The sequence below is a fragment of the Ictalurus furcatus genome, chromosome 10 (genome assembly GCF_023375685.1).
Source record: "Ictalurus furcatus strain D&B chromosome 10, Billie_1.0, whole genome shotgun sequence".
NCBI lineage: Eukaryota > Metazoa > Chordata > Actinopteri > Siluriformes > Ictaluridae > Ictalurus > Ictalurus furcatus.
Window position 1 is genome coordinate 31,568,956 of NC_071264.1, and position 22,445 is coordinate 31,591,400.

General features: G+C 41.7%; 1 protein-coding gene and 3 long non-coding RNA genes across 14 annotated transcripts in view; 3 read left to right on the top strand and 1 right to left on the bottom strand.

The window, feature by feature from the left end:
- LOC128614041 (uncharacterized) overlaps positions 1 to 1,371 on the top strand; it is a 3,186-nt gene extending 1,815 nt beyond the window's left edge. Inside the window, exon 3 of the long non-coding RNA XR_008386970.1 lies at positions 980 to 1,371. This is a non-coding gene — a long non-coding RNA (uncharacterized LOC128614041). The remainder of the gene's footprint in view (positions 1 to 979) is intronic.
- The window catches only part of LOC128614039 (serine/threonine-protein kinase 36-like), a 10,080-nt gene extending 1,392 nt beyond the window's left edge, over positions 1 to 8,688 (bottom strand). Inside the window, exons 1-12 of one of the 11 annotated variants that reach the window (XM_053635296.1) lie at positions 8,622 to 8,688; positions 7,099 to 7,200; positions 6,847 to 6,987; positions 6,409 to 6,486; positions 5,442 to 5,572; positions 4,874 to 5,123; positions 3,476 to 3,569; positions 3,163 to 3,329; positions 2,360 to 2,532; positions 2,010 to 2,151; positions 1,628 to 1,715; positions 1 to 551 (exon numbers count right to left, since the gene is read on the bottom strand). The exon at positions 1 to 551 is cut by the window's left edge and continues 1,388 nt beyond it. In XM_053635296.1, the coding sequence (XP_053491271.1) occupies positions 1,644 to 1,715; positions 2,010 to 2,151; positions 2,360 to 2,532; positions 3,163 to 3,329; positions 3,476 to 3,569; positions 4,874 to 5,123; positions 5,442 to 5,572; positions 6,409 to 6,486; positions 6,847 to 6,987; positions 7,099 to 7,185 (1,335 nt within the window). In that variant the 5' untranslated portion in view covers positions 7,186 to 7,200; positions 8,622 to 8,688 and the 3' untranslated portion in view covers positions 1 to 551; positions 1,628 to 1,643. Of the gene's footprint in view, positions 552 to 1,627; positions 1,716 to 2,009; positions 2,180 to 2,359; positions 2,533 to 3,162; positions 3,330 to 3,475; positions 3,570 to 4,873; positions 5,124 to 5,441; positions 5,573 to 6,408; positions 6,487 to 6,846; positions 6,988 to 7,098; positions 7,975 to 8,621 lie in introns of those variants that run through there. The other 10 variants (XM_053635293.1, XM_053635295.1, XM_053635294.1 and 7 more) reach the window with 10 other exon arrangements.
- Positions 3,239 to 11,750, top strand: LOC128614040 (uncharacterized). The gene is made up of 4 exons (XR_008386969.1): positions 3,239 to 3,323; positions 4,913 to 5,134; positions 7,846 to 8,049; positions 10,748 to 11,750. It is a non-coding gene; the product is annotated as an uncharacterized LOC128614040 (long non-coding RNA).
- A 274-nt stretch (positions 11,751 to 12,024) lies between these two features.
- On the top strand, positions 12,025 to 13,716 carry LOC128614042 (uncharacterized). The gene is made up of 2 exons (XR_008386971.1): positions 12,025 to 13,163; positions 13,269 to 13,716. It is a non-coding gene; the product is annotated as an uncharacterized LOC128614042 (long non-coding RNA).
- Positions 13,717 to 22,445: the final 8,729 nt, after the last annotated feature.

Below are 22,445 nucleotides of genomic sequence, written 5' to 3' on the forward strand. Positions count from 1 at the left end.
TTTATCGCCAGTTTGAGTCCACTGAGTTGTCCTGAGTGTCAGAAAGTCTCCATGAAAAGCCCTTATAGAGCTCCACTACAACTTCTACCCGTCATTGATACACCATTTGAAAGACTGGGTATGGATATTGTGGGCCCTGTAGAAAGGAGTTGAGCTGGAAATCGATTCATGCTTGTCATAACCACGATTATGCAATCAGATAGCCTGAAGTGTTCCTGATGAAGTCCATTAAGGCCAAGTATGTAGCAACAACTTGATGCAACATTTTTCTAGAGTGGGGTTCCCCTCTCAGATTCTTACTGATCAAGGTACTAAATTTATGTCCACTCTCTTAAAGCTTCACAACTTCATCAGTGAGTTAGGCAAGGATTGGGACCAGTGGCTGTGCTACCTCCTGTTTGCATATAGAGAAGTTCCCCAGGCCTGGACTGGATTCTCTCCTTTTGAGTTGATATATGGACATGAGGGGAGAGGCCCTTTGACCCTACTTCAAGAACTGTGGGAAGGTTTGGGTTTCGGTTCCCTCAGAACCTTCTTCAGGCAGGCTTGTTCTGTTATTTCACAAAGGAAAACAAAAGAAAATGTTCAAAATGAATAAAATTGAAAAGATAAAGAAAAGAAGTAATCAAAAATGACAGATTTCTAGGTGCAATTGGTTATAGAAGACTTTCTCTCTCTCAGAGCTAGAAGCAAGGAATGGGATTCTGCTCCTTCCCTCCCTCCCTTTATAAGGTTGAGGAGGTGGGACTCCATTCGAACGGGCCAATGGACGGTTTTTTTCCTTTTGTCCTGGCTTGAAAGAAATCTGCTCCCGGCCAATCAGGAGGACAGCTGTCGTCCAGAGCCTTGTGGAAGCGCTTTTTTTTTTTTTTTTTTTTTGGAGTAATAGCTCGCATGACATGTGCGCGTGGCTTCTCCTTAATCTTTCCGATATCCATACTTCGGTATTTCTTCATAATCGCTCTCTCTCTGTGTCCAGAAGGCTCGGGTGCAGACGAGGATGCAGCTCGGTGAGCTCACACACGGCGTTTACCGACAGCACGAGAAAGCCCTCACGCTTCAGGGAAGTCCCGACACGCCCTGGAGAGCACTGCCACGCCAGCCTCACACAAACCCTCACACACTCACTTGCCATTTTTAATAGAAACACCTGTACACTTGTGCATTCATGCAATTATCCAAACAGGTGGCTGCGGCGCAATGCATAAAATCATGCCGATACAGGTCAAGAGCTGACAGGAGTCGAACCTGATGTGGCCTTTTGTAGCTCATCCGCCTCAAGGTTTAGCATGCTGTGCGTTCTGAGATGCTTTTTTGCTCAGCACAGGTGTAAAGAGTGGTTATTTGAGTTGCTATCCGCTCAAACCAACCAGTCAGACCTCTTTCATCAACAAGGTGTTTCTGCCTGCAGACCTGGCACTAACTTGATGTTTAGTTTTTTTGTTTTTCCTCACCATTCTTTGTAAATGCTACAGTCTGTTGTGTGTGAAAATCCCAGGAGATCAGCAGTTTCTGAAATACTTAAACCAGCCCATCTGGCACCAACAACTCTACCACGGTCAAAGTCACTGAGATCATGTTACTCTATTCTAATATTTGATATTAACATTAACTGAAGCCCTCTGACCTGTATCTGCATGATTTTATGCACTGCACTGCTGGCACATGATTGGCTGATTGGATAATTGGATGAACGAGCAGGTGTGCAGGTGTTCCTATTAAAGTATATTTGCTAAATGATTAAATATGATACCTTAAGGTATGTCTACATATACATGAGTTGTTCACATTTACTTATTTCAAGATGTAGGCTAGAAGGACCTCAAACAAATCAGGCTGCAATGCAGGGTCAGCCACTGACATTATTCATAATATCCCATACAATACTGATAAACAATTAAATACTGAAACATTTAAATTAGCCTTAAAATGTTCACAATCATTGAAATCCTTATTTTCTTTTCTTCTGTAAAGTCTTTGAAAATGTAATAAATTCCACAATTACTAACATCACTGTCCATCCTAACAGGAGCCAAGCTGGTGTGTCCAGGTCTGGAGCATCTCACCATCAGCCTCGGTCCCACCTCCACTGAAGGAAACTCTCTCTCATAGTCCCTGCTGATGGGGCCCTTACACTGCACCGAACTCACTCTGAGGGCGCCACAAAAAACCCACAATTCTGTGTATGAAGCATATTTTAACGTGATGCAGTTTTAGCCTTTCAATAATCCTTTAATTTTTTGATTCTTCTTTTATAATCAAAAATGCATTTGCAGTGTTTCTGGTGCAAGTTGCAATTTTTTTGAAGACATCTTTTTTTTTTTTCATGTTACATTCAAATTCGGAACACAAATACTACCTGGCAACACCAACGTCATTGGCTTGATGCTGATTGGCTGGTGGATGAGCTGAATTTCGACACACTATAAAGGTGCTGCCCAATGAATGGTTGCTGATGGGGGCTTCTCCAGCCGGGGCAGTTTTGGTGCGAGGCTGGTTGTTAACAAGCGCTTTCCCATTCTTTACCTGGTCCTGGACAATCAAAACACACCACTTCTGCTTAAAAGGTCTTCAGATCCAACACTCCTCACTGTTAGAATAAACTTTAGAGGAACTTGAAACAGGATACTCATATTTTACTGGGTGACATGGAATATTTTTGTGATTTTTTTTCTGTTTTGATTTCTGTAATGTGACACCATCTATAAATACTCTGTCATATATTATATGCAATAATTTATTATAAATTATTGCAGGCATTCTAAAATTTTAAGTACTTTTAATGCCCCGTTAAATGAAATTTAAAACCTAATTCTTGTTTATGTGGCTCATAAAACAAGAAAAACAATATACAAATTTTCTTCCATAGAGATCACTTCATGAAAGACAGTGAGTTTTTGAACAGTCAGTGACACCATTAAGAGTATTTTAGTTGAATTTGTCATTTCCTCAAATTGACGACTGTCTAGCCAACGTTAGCATCAGTTTAGTACAAGCACTTGCATCACGCGACTGACTCTGTATTATCCAGTATGCATGAGAGGAGTAGAGTTTGTTTATAAAATTATTCAATTGTATTTTATAAAAATAAACAAATAACATGACAACATAAGTAAGAATTGCATAAGTGCATAAGTGAACTCGTGTGGTGCATCAACTCACCTGTCTATTTTTCTGCTTTTTGTCTTGCATGTCTCTGGTTTTGTGCAGTACTTTGCCCTTTCCATTGCGAGGTGCAGATTTTTTTGCCACCTTCTGCTGCTTCATGGCTTGGACGTCTGGGCTGGGTGTTATCGTCAGGGGGCTTGTCAAACCCTCGTCTGGTAAAACTGGCCAAAAACAACAATGCAATATATTACACATCTATTACAGCATTTCACATACAATCCTGTAGTGTATGTTAAGAAACTCATCTTAATTTTTGAGAGTAGTCTTAAAAGCTTATAAACCATAAAGCACCATGAAATGCTCTTACCTATGACTCCATCTGCAACAAAAGGATGGTGAAGCAGGCCAGGCCAGGTCAGCCTCTTCTGAGGGTCTTTATTTAACAGACCCTTCAGAAAACTCTGTCAAACATTAAGAGATTGAGAATAATCACAGATTAGTAACTCAATGGCACTTTTAATTGCACAGTAATTCTCAAATATTCTCAAACATATCACAACCGTGATTTTGGAATTTGTAAATTATGTGAACATAACTGCCATTACAAGTTGTGTTTTACTGACATTAGTGCATTAAATAATGCTTTAACTACATTTGCTTGCATATTCAGTTTAAGTCTAATTGCATTCATATTCAGAGTTATGTTTATATAAACAATATATAAAATAATACATAAATAATAAAAATAAATACAACTAAACAAAATTAATAGGACAATGACCCAGTCTTACACTAATTAAAAAAACATGTAAGCAATCAAGGCTTAAAATACATCATATAAAAGTAAAGCCATTTTATTTATTAATTCATTCTGACATTCATTCATCTTAACAGTAACAGCTTTATCCTGATCAGGATTGCAGTGTATATGAAGACTAATCCTGCGTTTGAGGTGGGAATACACCCTGGATGTCAAGCCAGTCCATCATAGGGACCTCATACACGCTCAAACTCATTCAAACCTAGGAACAATATAGAAAAGCCTATTTAATGTAGATTATTAAAATGATAAAGTGCAATAAAGATGATGACTATTTTATAAGTCTTTTATTGAATCAGTGTTTTCCTTTTGTATTGTAGCTTGGTTTGGCAAGCTTACATTGACAAATAGGAATAGGTTGAATAGTCTTGTTAAGGTGGCAGGAAGAATTATAGGGGTAAGTCAAAACCAGCCTACTGATTGTTAATTACAGACAGGTTTTGAATAAGGCACATTCAGTTTTAAGAAATTTAGATCATCCTTTATATAAAGAATTTCAATTGTTGCCTTCTGCGCATCATTTTAGAGTGCTGGGTGGAAGAACAAAACGATTTAAGGTTTTTTTGTTTGTTTCGATGGCTGTTGGTTTAATGAACTCTTCATAGGTAGATTTCCGAAATGAATTATGATTTGTGCGATGTACATTATATATTGTCTGTATGTCTGTTACCTTTTGCTGCAAAACTAGTTTCCTCTAAGGGGAACAATAAAAAGTAAACAAACAAAACTATTTTGTTCCTTATTTGTCTGAGTAGATTTCAGTACTGACCACAATCATCATCATCATCATCATCATTATTATTATTGCAGTCATTATCGTGCAGCTCCAGACACTGTTACTAATGATTCACAGTGTTGTCTAAATGTATGTTTATCCCTACCCATATTTAAATACTTATAAAATACACTGAGAGAGAATGTTTGTGTTGTTGTGAAACTCCGTACCATGCAGTCCTGGCTCATATTCTCTGGCCATTTTACCAGGTCCTTGATGATCAGCTGCACAAGCTGAAAGATGGAGTTGGTGTAGAACGGCGGTTCCCCCGTGTGGAGCTCATAGAGGATGCAGCCCAAAGACCAGAGGTCAGCTGTGTGGTCATAGGGTTTCTTTTTCACCAGCTCCGGAGACATGTACAGAGGAGTCCCCTTAATGGAGGTCAACACCAATGTGGACACACTCATGGCCCGAGCAAATCTGGAAGGAGGGTAAGATGAGAGATGTGCTGAACAGTTGAGTGTGTCCAACCAGTAAGAAATCTAGTCAAATGAATTTTAAATCCAGAATTATTTTTCATCTGATTCTTAAGGGGAAAAAAGTATTAGAAAGAACTTAAAAAAATAAAAATAAAAAATTACCAGCAATGCGACAAAAATAAATAAATAAATAAATAAATCCAATAATTGGCAACATTAAAAAAAAAATCTTAAACTGTTTAAAGTATCTAGACATTTATAGTATAGTTGCTACTTTACATAGTAAATGTATGGTTGCTACGCCTTGTGCAGTACAAACCCAAAGTCACAGAGCTTCACCACACCCCCTTTGCCCAGAAGGATGTTCTGGGGTTTCATGTCGCGGTGCAATATACGATGGGAGTGCAAGTAATACAGGGCAGATACTAGCTGGCAAGCTATCTCGCGCACCTACACACAGCAAAACAATGAATGTAAGAAAGATGGCTATTCGCAGAAACCAGGTGTCTGTTTCAGTTGAGCTGGCTGTCATCCATGTGTACTGTATTGCAACTTTGACATATCGGAACTAACTTCACCAGTGATTAGCTGCTTCCATTCAAATGTTTTGCAAAATTGTAAAGGAAATTTAAAAAATGTCAGCAATTGTTACCAGCAAATTTTTTGAAGAGAGCGCAACAAAATGATGTAATGAAATGACAACAACTGGAGCATGTGCCTGATTCATCATCTATTTGTCAAATTTCAATATTTATAGCGTATACTCTTAATGCAGTGGTTCTCAAAGTAGGGTCTGTGCAGCATATCCATGGGTTGTGAAATTTGTCATCTTTTACATTGACAGAAATCCCCTCATTTTTATCCAAATAATTTATTATTGTGTTCTCTATATTTATTAGCCTGTTTGACTGGTCCTTTGAATTGACTGTTTAATCCAAATCTCAGTAACTCCAAACAAGTTGGGATTTAATTGCGTTCTATCAGTGGAAAGTTCAGAAATAATAAAAAAATAATAAAAAAATTAAAAAAAAGCTCTATGGCTTCCAAAAACAGCAAACAATGTTATTGCACACATTTAAGAAATGAGCCTAATATTTGAATTAGATTGCTTTCAGAGGGGATCTGTGAGATTTTAGGGCTGCAAATAAATTGAGAGCAAATGTTTTTTTTGTTACAATATCTGTATTACCATTCAGATTTTTATACATAAATACATAAAAAGAGTCAAGCCTCAAAATAGAGATCAGAAACATGGATTATTATCTGTGACAGTATCCCTTATGTACCTGGCTCTCAGGTAAACTTCCATCATACTCCAGGATTTTAAACAATTCGCCTTCAGCGTACTCGGTCACCACTACCACCTGCAAGGGGAAGACAAATGACCTTGTTATAGTGGAAATTAAAAATGCAATTACAGTTTTATGGGTTTCCTATTTTATTTTCTGAGTCTCCCAGAAAGGCAGATGTGAAACCTGGCCTGTGAAGCCTCTCTATGCACAATAAACCCTGTTATTAGATCTGTTATTAAGTAAGAAGTTTTTTTTTGCAATATAATTAGACAAATGACCTTCGGGGGCTAAAGAGATTTTTTTTTGCTGCAACGTCTGAATATATGATTACGTTTTGCGTAACAGTGTCTTTTACCAAGAGATTTGAATGGGAAAACTGGAAACACTGGCAGCAATTTTCAACAACCACCTAAAAAGCATTTAACATATTACCTCCAGCTGTGTCTCAAAACTGTCCAAAAGCAGAACTATGTTTGGATGCTTGAGCCCTCGCATGATCTCAATCTCTCTCTGCAGGCTCCGCAGCTCTTTTGCAGAACGACCAACTTTAGGGATGAACTTCAACGCCACAACCTGGGGGAAGGAAAAATAATCACCGGCCAATTTTGCCTTTAAAAATGACCAGTGTCTCTTATTTATAAATATATATTGATATTTTATATAGTGATAGCTGTTAGCACAAACCTGGCCGCTAAACTTTCGACGACCTTTGTACACTCGGCCAAACGAGCCTTTGCCTATCATCTCAAAAACATGATACTGCTCCATCATAGACAGACTGGAGTTCTAGAAGATCAATGAACACTTTCTGACCAATCAGATTCGATCATTCAGAAGTTAACTCTCAATTAAGTTACTTTGGCAGGTTCAGAAGGAAAGAAGGAATTTCAATAACATCCTCATTTGGACATTTTACTGTATAACATAATTGAGTTTACACACAACTCCAAAGACAGTGAACTTAAATAAATTGATATTAACGAGCGGTTAGCTAGTCTCAGGTAAAAAAAACAACAAAAAAAAAACCAAAAAAAAAAACAAAACCCGGTTAGCCGGTTAACAGTTAGTTAGCTAGTGTGAGGGAAATTACCAATTTTTACTTTGTAATAATTTTGTTCTTGTTCTGTGTATGTTCATCTGAGGATAAGGCCTAAGAAGGCCATGTCATGTCACTGAGATCAGTACAGAATGTTTATCTGCTATACAGAGACACAAATATGTTTTTCTGTTCAAGGTTCTTCTGCACTTCTTCTAAGACCCTAAAACTGCCTCAAACTGCTTCTTATCGGTACACAGAATTATGTCATGCTCTGCATTTCATTTATATAGTAGTGGTTCAGCACAAGCGCTTCAGATCGCTCTCATTATTCTATCCTGCTTTATTCTATCCTGTATTAACCATCTTTCTGTAATAAACCTTTTTACTTTCAGAGGACGAGTCTGAGAGTGTTGTCTAATTTCCACGACAATTTGGTGTCTCCTGGCTGGGCTGCGCGAGTCTTTCAGCTTTTCTGGGCAACAAGCAAACTGGAGGATGCTCGTAGAAAAGTTTCTCCCTGAAGTCCGTGTTGACACGCAGGTGGTTTGCCGTTTGTTGTGCAGAGCGGAAGACCGATGCAGCCTTACCACTGACTGGTACGAATCATCAAGAATTTAGAATTAGAATTAGAATTTTATGAAGTCATTGTGTATTGCTGTCTGTATGGAAGGTAGTCAATGACTGCGTTTACATGGACAACAATAATCCACTCTTAATCTAATTAGGACCATAATTTGATTAAGAAACTACCATGTAAACAGCAACCTTAATCTAATTATGGTCATAATCTAATTAAGCTCTAATCAAATTACGACAGGTGGATTACTCCTGTTTTAATCGTATTATGGACGTGCATTACAGACATGTAAACACCTTAATCACATTATGAACGTCGTGTGAGCGTTTTCACCGCATTTTGTGACAGGACACGATCACACACGGCAGTTTTACGTTTTACGGCGAACAAGAGAGTTCGGCTGTGTCCCAAACTGCATACTTGCCTACTATAGGCCTGTAGTGGGGAAAAATACATGCATCTCGACTACTATATACTATACCACGGCTTCAAGCAGTCGTCTATTTGCACTTATAACATGACTAATAATTAACTGCACTTGAAGCGTTCGTAAAAAATTTAAATAAAAACACCCAAAACTGTATACGGTACCTGTCACGTATCAAGAAACTCTGGACTCCACTTCCCATCAGCCACTGCACTGCACTAGCTGTCACATAACCACCTGCACCTGACTCACGTCAGGTGCAGGTGGTTATAGGACTACTGGAGCAGGGAAAAATGACAGATGAACTGCTCGCTCAGAATAACCGCATGCTAGGCCTGCCGCAGCTGGACAGACCATGCACCAGGCCACACCCGGCGTTCATAAAGGACTACGTCAAGTCACGCCGACCGGAGGGGGAGTCGGTGCTCAGGGCGGAGACCCACTCCCACCCTCTCTCCCCTATTATGGATCTCGCTCAGCCATCATGCTCCGCCGAGGACGTCGCTCCGCTTTCATGCCCCGCCGAGGACGTCGCTCCGCTTTCATGCCCCGCCGAGGACGTCGCTCCGCTTTCATGCCCCGCCGAGGACGTCGCTCCGCCTCCCTGTTCAGCCGTGGACGTCGCTCCGCTTCCCTGTTCAGCCGTGGATGTCGCTCAGCCTCTCTGTTCAGCTGTGGACGTCGCTCAGCCTCCCTGCTCGGCTGTGGACGTCGCTCAGCCTCCCTGTTCAGCTGTGGACGTCGCTCTGCCTTCCTGCTCCGCTGAGGTCGTCGCTCTGCCTTCCTGCTCGGCTGAGGTCGTCGCTCTGCCTTCCTGCTCGGCTGAGGTCGTCGCTCTGCCTTCCTGCTTCACTGAGGATGTCACTCTGCCTCCATGTTCCGCTAAAGACGTCGCTCCTTTTCTTTGCTTCTCTCAGTATGTCGCTCCCCCTTCCTGTTCCACGGAGGACATCGTTCCCCTCTCATGCTCCGCGGAGAACCTCGCTCCTCTTCCTGGCCTCGCGGAGAACCTCGCTCCTCTTTCTGGCCTCGCGGAGAACCTCGCTCCTCTTCCTGGCCTCGCGGAGAACCTCACTCCCCCCCTTGAGTCTCATGGAGAACATCGCTCCCCTCTCCTGTCCCGTGGAGGACGTCGCCCCGCTTTCATGCTCTGCCGAGGACGTCGCCCCGCTTTCATGTTCAGCTGAGGAAGTATCTCAGCCTCCCTGTACCGTTGTGGAAGCCGCCTGGCCTCCTGGTTTTGCTGGGGACATTTTTTCCAGGGGGCCAGGACCATCCGATGGAGGACGTATAATTTTGGGCGCTCCGGGAGTAGCGCCCTTGGGGGAGGGTTCTGTCACGTATCAAGAAACTCTGGACTCCACTTCCCATCAGCCACTGCACTGCACTAGCTGTCACATGACCACCTGCACCTGACTCACGTTTTGTTAATGAGCACTCGTGTGTATAAATAGGCCTTGTCTGCACTGTTTGCTTGTCTTTCGTTGTCTTAGACTCTGGTTGTTTATGTCTCAGTGTTTTGTTTCATGCCACAGTGTTATTCCACGTTGTCTTAGTGTCTTTGTTTCTTAGTACGTTTGTTTCAATAAATGTCATTATCCGCACTTGCTTCTGGCTCAACCTCGATTCGTGACAGTACCATAATGAAGACGAACTGTATGTTGATACATGAAATTCTGGAGGGACGTCGGACGGTGTGGCGCGGTGACGTAATGATGCGGGCTCTTAATCTAATTATGATCAATAACATGTAAAACGGGTACATGACAGGAGTATTCTAAAAGCGACTCATGTAAACACCTTAATCACATTATTACCTTACTTAGATAAAGGTCAATAATTAGATTATTGCTGTCCATGTAAACGTAGTCAATGATATAAGAAATGCGTGTATTACATTGAGAGAAGTATTACATGGAGCAATTTCTTATAAGAAGTTCGTGTATGGAAGGATAATAGTGCCAATTGTCGTCAAGGCAAAATGGCATGTTGAATTACATAAACTGAATAAAAACTTATCGCAATAACAATACTTGAATTTTTCTGCCCAGCAATTTGACACAAATCGGGGAAAAAAAAACACCGCAATATCAGTGCTTGAATTAGTTTCCTCTGCAGTTCATTGGGTTTGTATATTTTGATTGAAAACAAAATTCCAGCATTCAAAATTCAATGCACACATATTCATCTTCATAAAATACGGTTCCAAAATATTCAGTTTTTAAAATACCATCTTCATTATTCGTCAGGTAATATTTCAACACATTATTTTTCAACCTCACAAATTCAGGCTGAAAAAATTCAGGTCTTCACATCCGGGTCTCACAGGAAGAGCAATGGATTGCCGATACTATTATTACACGCTGCTCAGAACCGGCTAAATGGTTGTGGTTGTGGTGTGGATTGGGCCGATAGTGAAACAGAAGATGAACCAAGGGGTAAGTTAAGCTATGCTTTATTTATCAACAGCGCAGGGGGATATTTTACTATACTGTTCAATTACTTCTCATTTATCCTTTCAGAAAAATGGCAGTCATTCATTGTAGCGAAATTATGTTAGCTTTTTGTGACTAGCTAGCTAACGTTAGCTAACGATGTTATATTTTGAACACCTGCACGAAGTCAATGGCTTGGCTAACTACACACTTACTAGCTAGCTTTGCTGGTAGTCCTTAGGGACTGGACTGTAGCCACCTAGGTCAGAGATGGAAAAGACAATTTACAGCCAATACAGGCAATTTACTAAGGAATTTTTTTATATAGCTTTTTTTTTTATAGCTTTTTTTATAGCTATATTTTTTTATAGCTTTATAACAGCTATAACAACACCCATTGTCCAATCTCCATAAAAGTTTGCATGCATCTTTCCAATTATATATTGCACATCCTCACATAGTTTCATGAAGTTCTGACTTTACGTACTTTGGTATTACCTTCCCTCAAAGTTTCAGCTCTCTAGTACTTACGGTTTGGTCTGCACAGTCAGTTTTAGGGCAGAATAATAATAAAATAAAATAAAAAAAGAATAATAAAAATCCTTACAATCAACTGATTGGGATTTTTGCTGTTTTTGGTACAGGTAAGCATGTTCATTACTGTCCACGCTAATCACAAATACACGCCAAGTGGATAGAGAAAATGCTGTGGCGTTACTTTGAGAGGTCTCTACTTGTTTAGAGAGCTAACGGTAGTAGTGTTTCTCTAGGAGACGGTGCTGTGGACTGAGAGCAAGAAGGGAGAGAAAGTCCAGATCACTGTCACGCTGACCAATGAACTGCCTCCATCCTCACTCATGTGCCTGCAGTTCTACAACATTATCTTCAAGAGGTATGTAAATGTAAATGTAGGTATGAGGATATACTTCTATTAAGCAGTAAATTTTGCTGATTATTTCCTTCGCCTTTTCTTGTTTTCAGTATTCTGAAGATTCTAAACATGCAGCAGATCGGCCGTCATTACTACAACCCTGAGGACCCCCTGAACATCCCTCAGCACAGGGACTTGCTCTTTGTGTGTGTGTGTGTGTGAGAAGCGAGGTAGATCTACTAGGAGGAGTTAAATACGTTACGTAACCGGTGCGTGTTTCTGTAGTTAGCTAGCACAATCGAAATGGGTGAGATGATATTCATACTAATTCATAATTAATCACAATGCACATCTCAGAAATAATTCTGACCAACTACAGTGTTACTTACAATTAGCTGATTACAAGTGTTATACACTCTGCGTAACAACCGGGCCAAACTAAGAGCATCTGAAAGGAAATGGTGTAAATCTAACAACCCAACTGACCTAACCAATTACCAGACACTTCTCTCCTCTTTTTCCAATAGCATCTCCTTTGCTAAAGCCACATACTACCAAGAGTAGATTGGCAGTTCTCCCAACACCCGCACTCTCTTCAAAACCTTTTCCTCTCTTCCCTGTCCCCCTCCTCCCCCTTCCCTTACCTCTCTCACAGCAGATGACTTTGCCACTTTCTTTTCCAACAAGGTTACATCAATCAGGAACCAGTTCTCAACCCCAGACATGCACAGACCGGCTCCTCCTCCATGTAACTCCCAACTTTCTTCCTTCTCTCCCCTCTCAGGGACTGATGTCTCTAAACTCCTCTCTAGGCGTCCCACAACCTGTCCTCTTGACCCTATCCCTTCTCACCTTCTTCAGTCCATCTCTCCCACACTATTACCTGCACTCACACACATCTTTAACACATCCCTCTCTATGCAGGAAATTTTCGTCTTCTTCGGCCTGCCCTGGCCCTGCTAGCTCAATCACTTTTAACACTTCTATACTTTATTAACCAATCTGACTTATACTTTAAAGAAATAACTTTACCAAAACTCTCGGAGACTGGATACAGATAAGGCAGGTTTATTCAGCAAGTTACCAAACAAACCAGTATTGCTGGACCAGGGATACGTGCTTGACCCGTAGGTGGCAAGTATCAAAGTACAATCCTTTACTGTTGTCTTATATACAATTAAAGCATGCATGTACCTTTAGGGAGGACCCTCTTATCTCAACTTGCACCTTTTCACTGTGTTGGCCCTCAAGTTTTTTCTAGTATAACTTTTGCCTCCATCTGTTCTCGTGCATCATTAGCCAACATCTGTTTTTCTTTATTATTTATTACTTTTGGGAGGCTTCTTCCTTATCTCCTTCAACCTAAAGCATCTGCATCTCTTGTTTTCGCTGAACCATGGGTGAGTACAAACTGTTCTCTATCCATCCTCCTTGTTGTTTTCCCTGCCCAGCCCCATGTATGTTTTATGTATGTTTAAGTATTCTTTAATATCCGTAATTTCTAGACGTACGATCTAATCCCATCAACCCTGGGCCTTCTAAACAACACCCGGGATCATCTTTTAAGAGGAAGACGGCAGTAGTTCCTACACAGACCCAATTTACCGGACCCCTTCTCAAACGGCATAAAGTGGACTCTGGCACTCAGACACATTTAACCGTGCTGCCTTTACGGAAAGAGAGAACAGAGGCATCTACTCAAACTTCTATCTCAGTACCCCTCATGAAGAAAAGATATTCAGATGCGGCTATCCAGACGAGCTATACGATGTCTTATGGCACGCAAACACCCCCGATTTCTACCGCGTCTAAAGGCCCTCAGGCTTCTCAACTTCCTTGGGCTGTAAACAGGAAAACCATTCATCCCCCGATTTTTCGTGTAAAACCTCTGTTAAAAAATAATTCTTTTATATGTGTTTACTTAATTAAACTGCATAACGTTTCTTAAACTCTTCTCTGTGTTCGTGCGAGTGTCTGTGGGCGTGTCTTTTGTACACATGCAGGACTCTTCTTATCTATTTCTGCAGGCTCACCTTGCTGCCGCCCCCTTATTCTTGCTCTACGTACAAGAGATCTTTTTCTCCCTCTTCTTAGTGACTCTATTTTATATTTTAATCTAATATAATTTCCCAACATGTACTGGCACATACCCTACCTCATTTAAGCAGGCCCGGGTTACCCCACTGCTTAAAAAAACCATCACTTAACCGTGCTGTAGTTGAGAACTACAGACCTGTTTCCCTCCTCCCTTTTCTTTCCAAAATTCTTGAAAGAGCCGTTTTTAATCAACGCTCCAATTTTCTCACACAGGACAACTTCCTGGACACCAAGCAGTCTGGCTTCGAGAGCAATCACTCCACGGAGACTCCTCTGCTTTCTGTCACTGAAGCCTTACGACTAGCAAGAGCAACCTCTAGCTTGCAAGTCATTATGTCAGAAACGCTCGTGAAAACCTGGTTGGACAGCTACTAAACCTGCCTCTTATTGTTGAAAAACTTTATTAACATAATGTCTTCAATGGCAATGAAGTTAGTGAAATTGAGGCAGAACCAGAAAAGTACAACAAAACCATAAAGATACTGGACTGGGTCTTTAACAAGGGTTAGGGTTGGGGTTAGGGTTAGGGGTTAGGGTTAAAGGGTTGGGATGGGAAATTGGGGATAAGGGATTGAGTTGTGTGTGAAATGGTTCTCTAAGTGCTTTGTTTTTCTCTTTTCTACAGGTTCGATACTGGATGGTCGACTGGGGATCTAAGATAAGTGCTTAAAAAAATAAGTGCCAATCCGACTCTGTGTGGTTGAGTGCAACCTGTAAGTGCTTCGATCCTTTCTGCAAAAAGAAAGGTGATTGCTTAAAATGCATTTCAGTTCATTCAATCATCTAATATACACAATAAAAATCAAACCATAAAAATCAAAAAGGGTTTCCCTTGATCCCCTATTCCACCCTCCAACCTCCAAACCTGTGTTCTTTTTATTGTTGGATAATGTTATTTTATAATTCACTTCAGGACCTGAATTCATTATTTATACTCTTAAACTATTCCCCGGGTTTACATATACACAGAACTTAATCTCATTTTATGGTTTAAATCGATGTCCTACCATAAACTTCTACCCCTCTCATTGAGTCCCCCGGGAGTCCATGTTTTTGATCTGTGTATCCATTTAAACTCATTTCTCTTTCTTTGTTTATCTGTCCATGCTATATTAGATTCCAACCCTGAGATTGTTAATTGATTTACACTGTGTTCTTTAAAATGATTAATCAGTTTTGTATTTTTGGTGTTATTCTTGATGTTGTGTAAATGTTGTTTTAACCTTACTACTAGTGTGTTTTTAGTTTCCCCAATATAGCGTTTCCGGCAATATGCACGTTATACAGTACACTATATTGCTTGTGTTCAAGTTTAGATTTTGTGTTATGGGTGTACCTGAAGCATATTTTATTTTCCTATAATACACTTGCCACGGAGACCGCTGCCGGAGGGTTTTTGAGCAAAATCTGGAGCGGACCAAGATATCCTTAAGGTTTTTGTTCTTTCTGTACGCTGAAATGACTTTGAATTTTTGTAAAACCGGTAGTTAGTGTTGAGTGCATTCAAAAGTGTTTTTAATTTTTTTATTTAGGGCTAGTGTTTGTTGATTATAAGTAGTTATTAATGAGATGACCTGTTGGGGGCTTGGCAGCAGGGTGTCTGGAGGTGGAGTCTTTATTTCCCTCAGTGTTGTGGCTTTGATATGTCTTAAAAATCTGCGACTGTAGCCTCTATGTCTAAGGGCTTTAAACAGTACTCGAGTGGTGTCGTGGAAGTCGTTCTCATCCGTACAAATGCGGTAGAAATGTATCAGCTGGGACTTGACTATCCCTTTGAACGTGTGCTTCGGATGAAAACTCGATTTGTGTAGAAGACCATGTGTATCTGTATTTTTGAAGTATACTTTAGTCTTGAGTGCCCTGGACTGCTCAACAGGTTCACCCAAGAAAACCATCGTGTCTAAAAACTGAATGGATTCTCTATTAGCGTTGTGTTTTATTGTGATGTTTGGATGATGTGTGTTTGCAAGTATGATGAATCGACCGAATTCCTCCATTCCGTGCTGCCAAACCCCAAAGATGTCATCCAGGTATCTGTAGTAAACTAGGGGCTTAAATTTGCACCTGTCTAGAAGGGATGTTTCCCATTCCGCCATGTATATGTTTGCGTATGCAGGTGCAAATTTTTTGCCCATTGCTGTACCTTGGACCTGTAAGTAAAATCGTGAATCAAATTCAAAGTCATTCCGCATTAGGATTATTTCTAAGAGTTGTAAAATGTATTTGTCTGGTCTGTATGGATTCGGGTGATTTCTGAAAGCTTTTTGAACAGCTTTTAGTCCTAAATCTGTTGATTTATTTGTGTATAAGCTGTTTGTCAATTGTAAAGAGAAATGAATCATTTGAGATGCTGATGTTTTGTATTTTGGCAATAAAGTCATATATGTCTTTTATGTAGCTTTGATGTGTTTGTGACAACGGATTTAAGAAACTATCGATGTATTGGGCCGTGCGATAGGACTCACTTCCGCAGTCCGACACTATCAGGCAGCCCCTGGGGATCTCGCCTGGGATGGTCCATGTTTCTGGTGCAGCATGTATTTTCGGTAGTAGATAAAACAGTCTAGGCCTGGGAACATCTGGACCCATTAAATAATGTTTCGGTTTTAGATTGATGTATTTTTCCTGATGTAAACTATTCAAGCCGTTTTGTATCATTAATTTAGTCTCGGTTTGTAGTGAGTGTTCCAAAGGGATGTAATGGTCGGTGTTATTCAATTGTCTTTTAGCCTCGAACATGTATTGAGTTTTATCCAAAATGACAATACCCGACCCCTTATCTGCCGGTTTTAAGATGATGTCAGTGTTTGTTTTAAGTGAACAGATTGCCCTTTTCTGTGTGGGTGATAAATTGTCAGATGTTTTAAAGGATCTGTTTGAGCCTATGGCTCTGTGATTGTGTTTAATTAGTCGTTGAATATGTATGTTACATGCTGCAATTGGGGGTTCCCATTTGGATGTTTCTACGAATGGGGTGGTATTGGTTTGTGTCTGGAAGTCAAAGTAACTTAAGATTTTTAACCTTCTATTGTGCAAATGGACATCCCTCTTAAGATCCCCAAGATCCGACCCCCCTGGCGTCGGGATGAAGGTCAGCCCCTTCTCCAGCAGCAGCCTCTCTCCCTGTGATAAATGAAAAGTTTTTGACATATTGAAAATACTGGAGTGTGATTGGTTGTTGCACGTCTCCATCCTCAATAGTTTAACTGATCACACCAACTATCAAACATGCGTTGTGCCGTCTCTGCGGTCCAGTGGATATGAACTTTCTCGACCCTGAAAAACAATCTATTTAATTCCCACAATGGACTACCGTGTGACACAATGTATTTATTCAACACCTCCAGATTCTGCTGCTCCTGTGGAGATAAAGATTCCGAGAATTGAATAACCGGTGTGTGAATTGTGGCATTTGGGAATATCGATTAGGCCGTTCTCCAAAAGCACTGCAGTTGTTTTATGGCCGTTTTATACGGATGTTGACCCCTGTTATTTAAACCCCCGGACAGAATTACCTTATGTACCAGTGGATGTGGTTTTTGTTTTTGCAGAATTTTGGCCATGTGTAGGAAGTTGGCCCCCGGAAAGCTGTTGACTTGTGTGTTTGGGTTTTTGATTTCAGGGATCCGACTGAGATTGGAGTCCCCCATGAAAATTATAGGTTTGCGAATGTTGATGGACCAATCTACCGCTTTTCTATCCGTGTTGATATGTCTCTTTGGTTTATTATCTAGATCAACGATATCTAAAAGCCCATCGTCTGTGGAGTCCGAGGATACTCTACCAGATTTTGCCACTGTGATATGTTCAGGAGGGGTGGATTCAGAGCGGGATTCAGAGCGGGTTTCAGCCAGAGATTCACTCTGTTCAATACCCTTTGTCATCCTTATCCTTTTTGTTTTAACAATGGTGCCATCTGTATCGTTGTCCTCCCCCACAGGCGTGGTTGCTGGCCAAATCTGAGAAAGATCAGGAAGATTTGTTTTTACTGTAACATATCTCGTTTAAGTTTGGGCGGTGTGTCTGGACTCACCTCCGGGGCACGGACCTGGGCTTAGACCTTTATTCGCCTGTGTCAGTGTACGGATTCTGCTAGGGGGACAACAGATATAGGTGAGTTGGATTGTAGGTGGTGAACCTTAGTAATATTATCTAGAGTGTACTCATTTGGTGAACTGTTCATTTGTGCCTGTGGGGAACTGGCCCGTTGAAGGACAGTGGCATGCGAAATCGGGCTCGATTTATCTGAAAGATCCGATTGCTTGTGTTGAATGTTATCTTTACAAAATGTTAAAATACTGTCTGTCAATTTTTGTTTGAATCTATGTCTGGCCCACTTCACAGCCACTGTCCATTCCAGTTCCCTAAATCTTTGTATGTTGTCCATGAGGTTGTGTGTGACTTGTGTGTAATGTTCTTGTAGAATCAGCATGTTATTATTCATCCAAGTGAGTGTGTTTTGACTGATTTTCTGTGTGGTTATTTCAGTGGGTGAAGCAGGTTTTATGAAGTGTGTAAGTTTGTTGACTTGCCTGTACATCCCCGCTGGATGGCTATTTGTGTGTAGAGAGTGTTCTATTATTTGCATGTGATGTGACGCTTGTATTAGTTTAAAGTAGTTGTTTGTCAGTGTCTTGTCGAATGTGTTGTAGTTACTTGGTGTTGGGTGTGTTTGTGTATTCTCCCTTTCCCAATCTGTTTCTGGTCTCCTAAAACCACGAATCTGTTACGCTATGCATCCATTTTGTACATTAAAGGTTGGTAGACTTAAACAGTGTGTAATAAGGAAAGACAATCATACCAGTTACCATAAAGAGACTGCCCTTACCCCACCGTATGTTCTCAAGTCCTTAGTTTAGTCTTGTTCTTGACTTTTTCCGGATGGTCTGCCTTTACTCCAGGATTTTTGGACTGTTGGGTGTCGGGAGTCTCTCACGCCATTTTCAAAGGACAGAGGGAGGATAGGAAGGAAGAGAAGGGGGAGAAAGAAACAAAAGAAAAAAAGAAACAGGAAAGAGAAGAAGGGGGGAAAAAGAATTTAAGTCTTCACTTCCTTCCGAAGATTCAACGTCCTCCTGAAAGTTCTCTATCTTCTTGATCTTCTGTGCCTCCGTTGATTTGGTTGGCTTGTGGCTCGATGTTTTTATCACTGTTGTGTCCTTTTCTCCTTTTTTGCTTAAAAACGCCACCTTTATTAAATTTTCCTTATCTAAAAAACAAACTTTTTAGGACACAAGGCTAAAAAAAGAAAAAACACTGTTAGGAGATTCCTTTAAATAAAATCCTAACGTTTCGCATCAAAGATGCTTCTTCAGAGGATTATCAACATGATTGGGGGGAAAAAAAAAAAAGCCTGTATTTATACCTCTTACGATGTAGTGTGGGTGTGTCCAAGTTGTGGGTGTGGTCTCATGTGAGTGAACTGAATTGTGATTGGTTAAGTCTTGTGACCTCCCCAGGAGCAGCCTAATCTATGGCTTTATTTTTCCCTCCAAAACGAGGGGTTTAATTATGTGGTTTTTGATTGGTCTGAGATCTCAGTGGAACTGTCAAAATACGAGTTCCCTAATTCCAGTTCACCATTTTGTTCAGTCCCAATAATTTTCAGATTAAAAGTCCCTGCTCTTATAGTTCATTAAAATGATTATTTAAGTCTTTTATATGATGAGAAAGGAAGATGAGAAGGCACGGGCTGGGTTAGGTTTTTTGAATGTTTGTTTCTTAAATAAAATCCCAATTTCAGCTTAATTATGCACTGGCACCTCTAAATCTTCCTTCTCTTTTTCCATCTATTATACTTTCAAGGTTTTATCCTATGAGAATTCATTTTAAGAATTTTTGAATGGACTGTCTATCTATTATTTTGTTCTGATTCCAAATGGACTATTTGATTTTTAGTGGACCATGTATCTATCAATTAAATTCAATTCAATTTTATTTGTATAGCGCTTTTTACAATAGACATTGTCTCAGCTTTACAGAAATATCAACATGGTATACAGATATTAAAGGTGTGAATTTATCCCAACTGAGCAAGCCACTGAGTGGCGACGGTGGCAAGGAAAAACTCCCTAAGATGTTTAAAGAGGAAGAAACCTTGAGAGGAACCCGACTCAGAAGGGAACCCATCCTCATCTGGGTAACCACAGATAGTGTGAAAAAGTTCATTATGGATTTATATGAAGTCTGTATGGCCTTAGGAGCAGCCGTAGTCCCAGCAGTCTGTAATTAGAGAAGATTTGAGCTCCATCCAGAGGCAGAAAGGATCTGGATCTCTAGTATCTCCATAAATTCGTGTGGGGCTAGGCGAAAGGAGAGAGGGAGAAAAAAGATTATTATGACTGCGAAGTAGTAGAACAGAATCTAGTCAGGGTAGGCTTGAGTAAACAAATACATTTTAAGCCTAGACTTAAACACTGAGACTGTATCTGAGTCCCGAACACTAATAGGAAGACTGTTCCATAACTGTGGGGCTCTATAAGCGAAGGCTCTTCCCCCTGCTGTAGCCTTCACTATTCGAGGTACCGTCACTATTCGAGGTACCGAGGGTTAGGGTTAGGGTTAGGGTTAGGGGTTAGGGTTAGGGTGGGTTAGGGTTAGGGTTAGGGGGTTAGGGTTAGGGTTAGGGTAGGGTTAGGGTTAGGGGGTTAGGGTTGGGGTTTGGGTTAGCGGTTAGGGTTAGGGTTAGGGTTGCGGTTAGGGTTAGGGCTAGGGTTAGGGTTAGCGGTTAGGGTTAGGGTTAGGGTTAGGGGGTTAGGGTTAGGTTTTAGGGTTAAGGTTAAGGTTAGGGTTAGGTTTTAGGGTTAAGGTTAGGGTTAGGTTTTAGGGTTGGGGGTTGGGTTAGCGGTTAGGGTTAGGGTTAGGGGCTTAGGGTTAGGTTTTAGGGTTAAGGTTAGGGTTAGGTTTTAGGGTTAGGGTTAAGGTTAGGGTTAGGGTTAGGTTTTTAGGGTTAGGTGTTAGGGTTAGGGTTAGGTTTTAGGGTTAGGGTTAAGGTTAGGTTTTAGGGTTAGGGTTAGGTTTTTTAGGGTGAAGGTTAGGGTTGGGGTTAGGGTTAGCGGTTAGGGTTAGGGTTAGGGTTTAGGGTTAGGGTTAGGTGGTTAGGGTTAGGGTTAGGTGGTTAGGGTTAGGGTTAGGCGGTTAGGGTTAGGGTTTAGGGTTAGGGTTAGGCGGTTAGGGTTAGGGTTAGGGTTTAGGGTTAGGGTTAGGCGGTTAGGGTTAGGGTTAGGGTTTAGGGTTAGGGTTAGGCGGTTAGGGTTAGGGTTAGGGTTTAGGGTTAGGGTTAGGCGGTTAGGGTTAGGGTTAAGGTTAGGGTTAGGCTGTTAGGGTTAGGGTTAGGGTTATGGTTAGGGTTAGGCGGTTAGGGTTAGGGTTAGGGTCAGGGTAGGCGCTAACCTGTGTGCACTGGCCATCTTATGTCGCTCACTCCACTGGGTTTCACCCCCATGTCAGCCGGTCCATTCCCACCATTCTTTTTCTCTTTTGTTGGACTCGGTGAGTATATTTTTACGGTCATGTCGTGTCTGCATGCCGTGTGTCTTTTTTATCGTGCCTCCCGGTGGGATTGAGCCTTTGTCGAGCCTGTCAGGCTGTGGTGGAGTGACACGGATTCCCCTTCGTGCGTCGGAACCGTCCCGTTCGCGGTCCCTGATAGGGATAGGGTCTTTTTCCTGTCTGGTACAGGAGTTTGGGCGGACGCCGGGAGCGTGTCGTACTTGCGGGGAGGCCGGGAAGTTGAGAGAAACGTCCGAGAGGCTGCCCGCGTCCTCGTCGCCGACGGAGGACACATCGCTCTGCGGGTCAGTCATCGTGGACCTCGTTTGTTTTCTCTGCGGGGTGGACGTTTCGGACTCCTGTTCGGCCTGTGGGCTTTCGAACAGAGTCTCGAGGTTCAGCGGAGCTACCGTCATCTCCGCGTACTGTCTGGCCTCGTCGACCGTCTGGCGCTTGAGTTTTGTACCGAAGGTACGTTCGGCCCACTGGGTGGCTCTGTCGAAGGAACGGTCCCACCCTTCGCATCCGATCCGTTCGAGTTTGTTCCCCTCTTCGGACAACGCCTTTGCGTAGTGGCTATTCAGAATATCGATGGTGTTCTGAGCCCACTTTTTCGCATTGTCCTCAATGAGGGCTCGTGTGGCGGCATTTGGCAAAGCCGGTTTGATCACCTCCGACAGGTATTTTACAATCTGGCCGATCGCAGGAGGCTGCCCTTGGCGGATATTGTTGATATGATGTGACAATTTTATAATCTTGAACGACGTGCGGACCGAGTCGATATGAGGGTCCGTAAACTGTTTTGGCTTTTGTTTCTGCCCGTGGTGTGATTTTTTGTTTTTGGGGTGTGAGCGCACCATATACTGAGGCACAGAGGGACAGGGCCTCGAACGGGCCCGGGATTCAAAAGGTTGCGGCCTGTCAGGCCGACGATCAAAGTCACGATAGTGAGTAGGGGCCGTGCTCCTACGGCCTCCGTATTCGACCATCTCCGCGTAGGAGAACACTCTTTCCCCCTGTGCACGGTGCTCTATGTCGCGGTGGGAACGGGGCGTAGGCCGAGCCATACTCTGGACGGCACGTCTGCGTCCGCG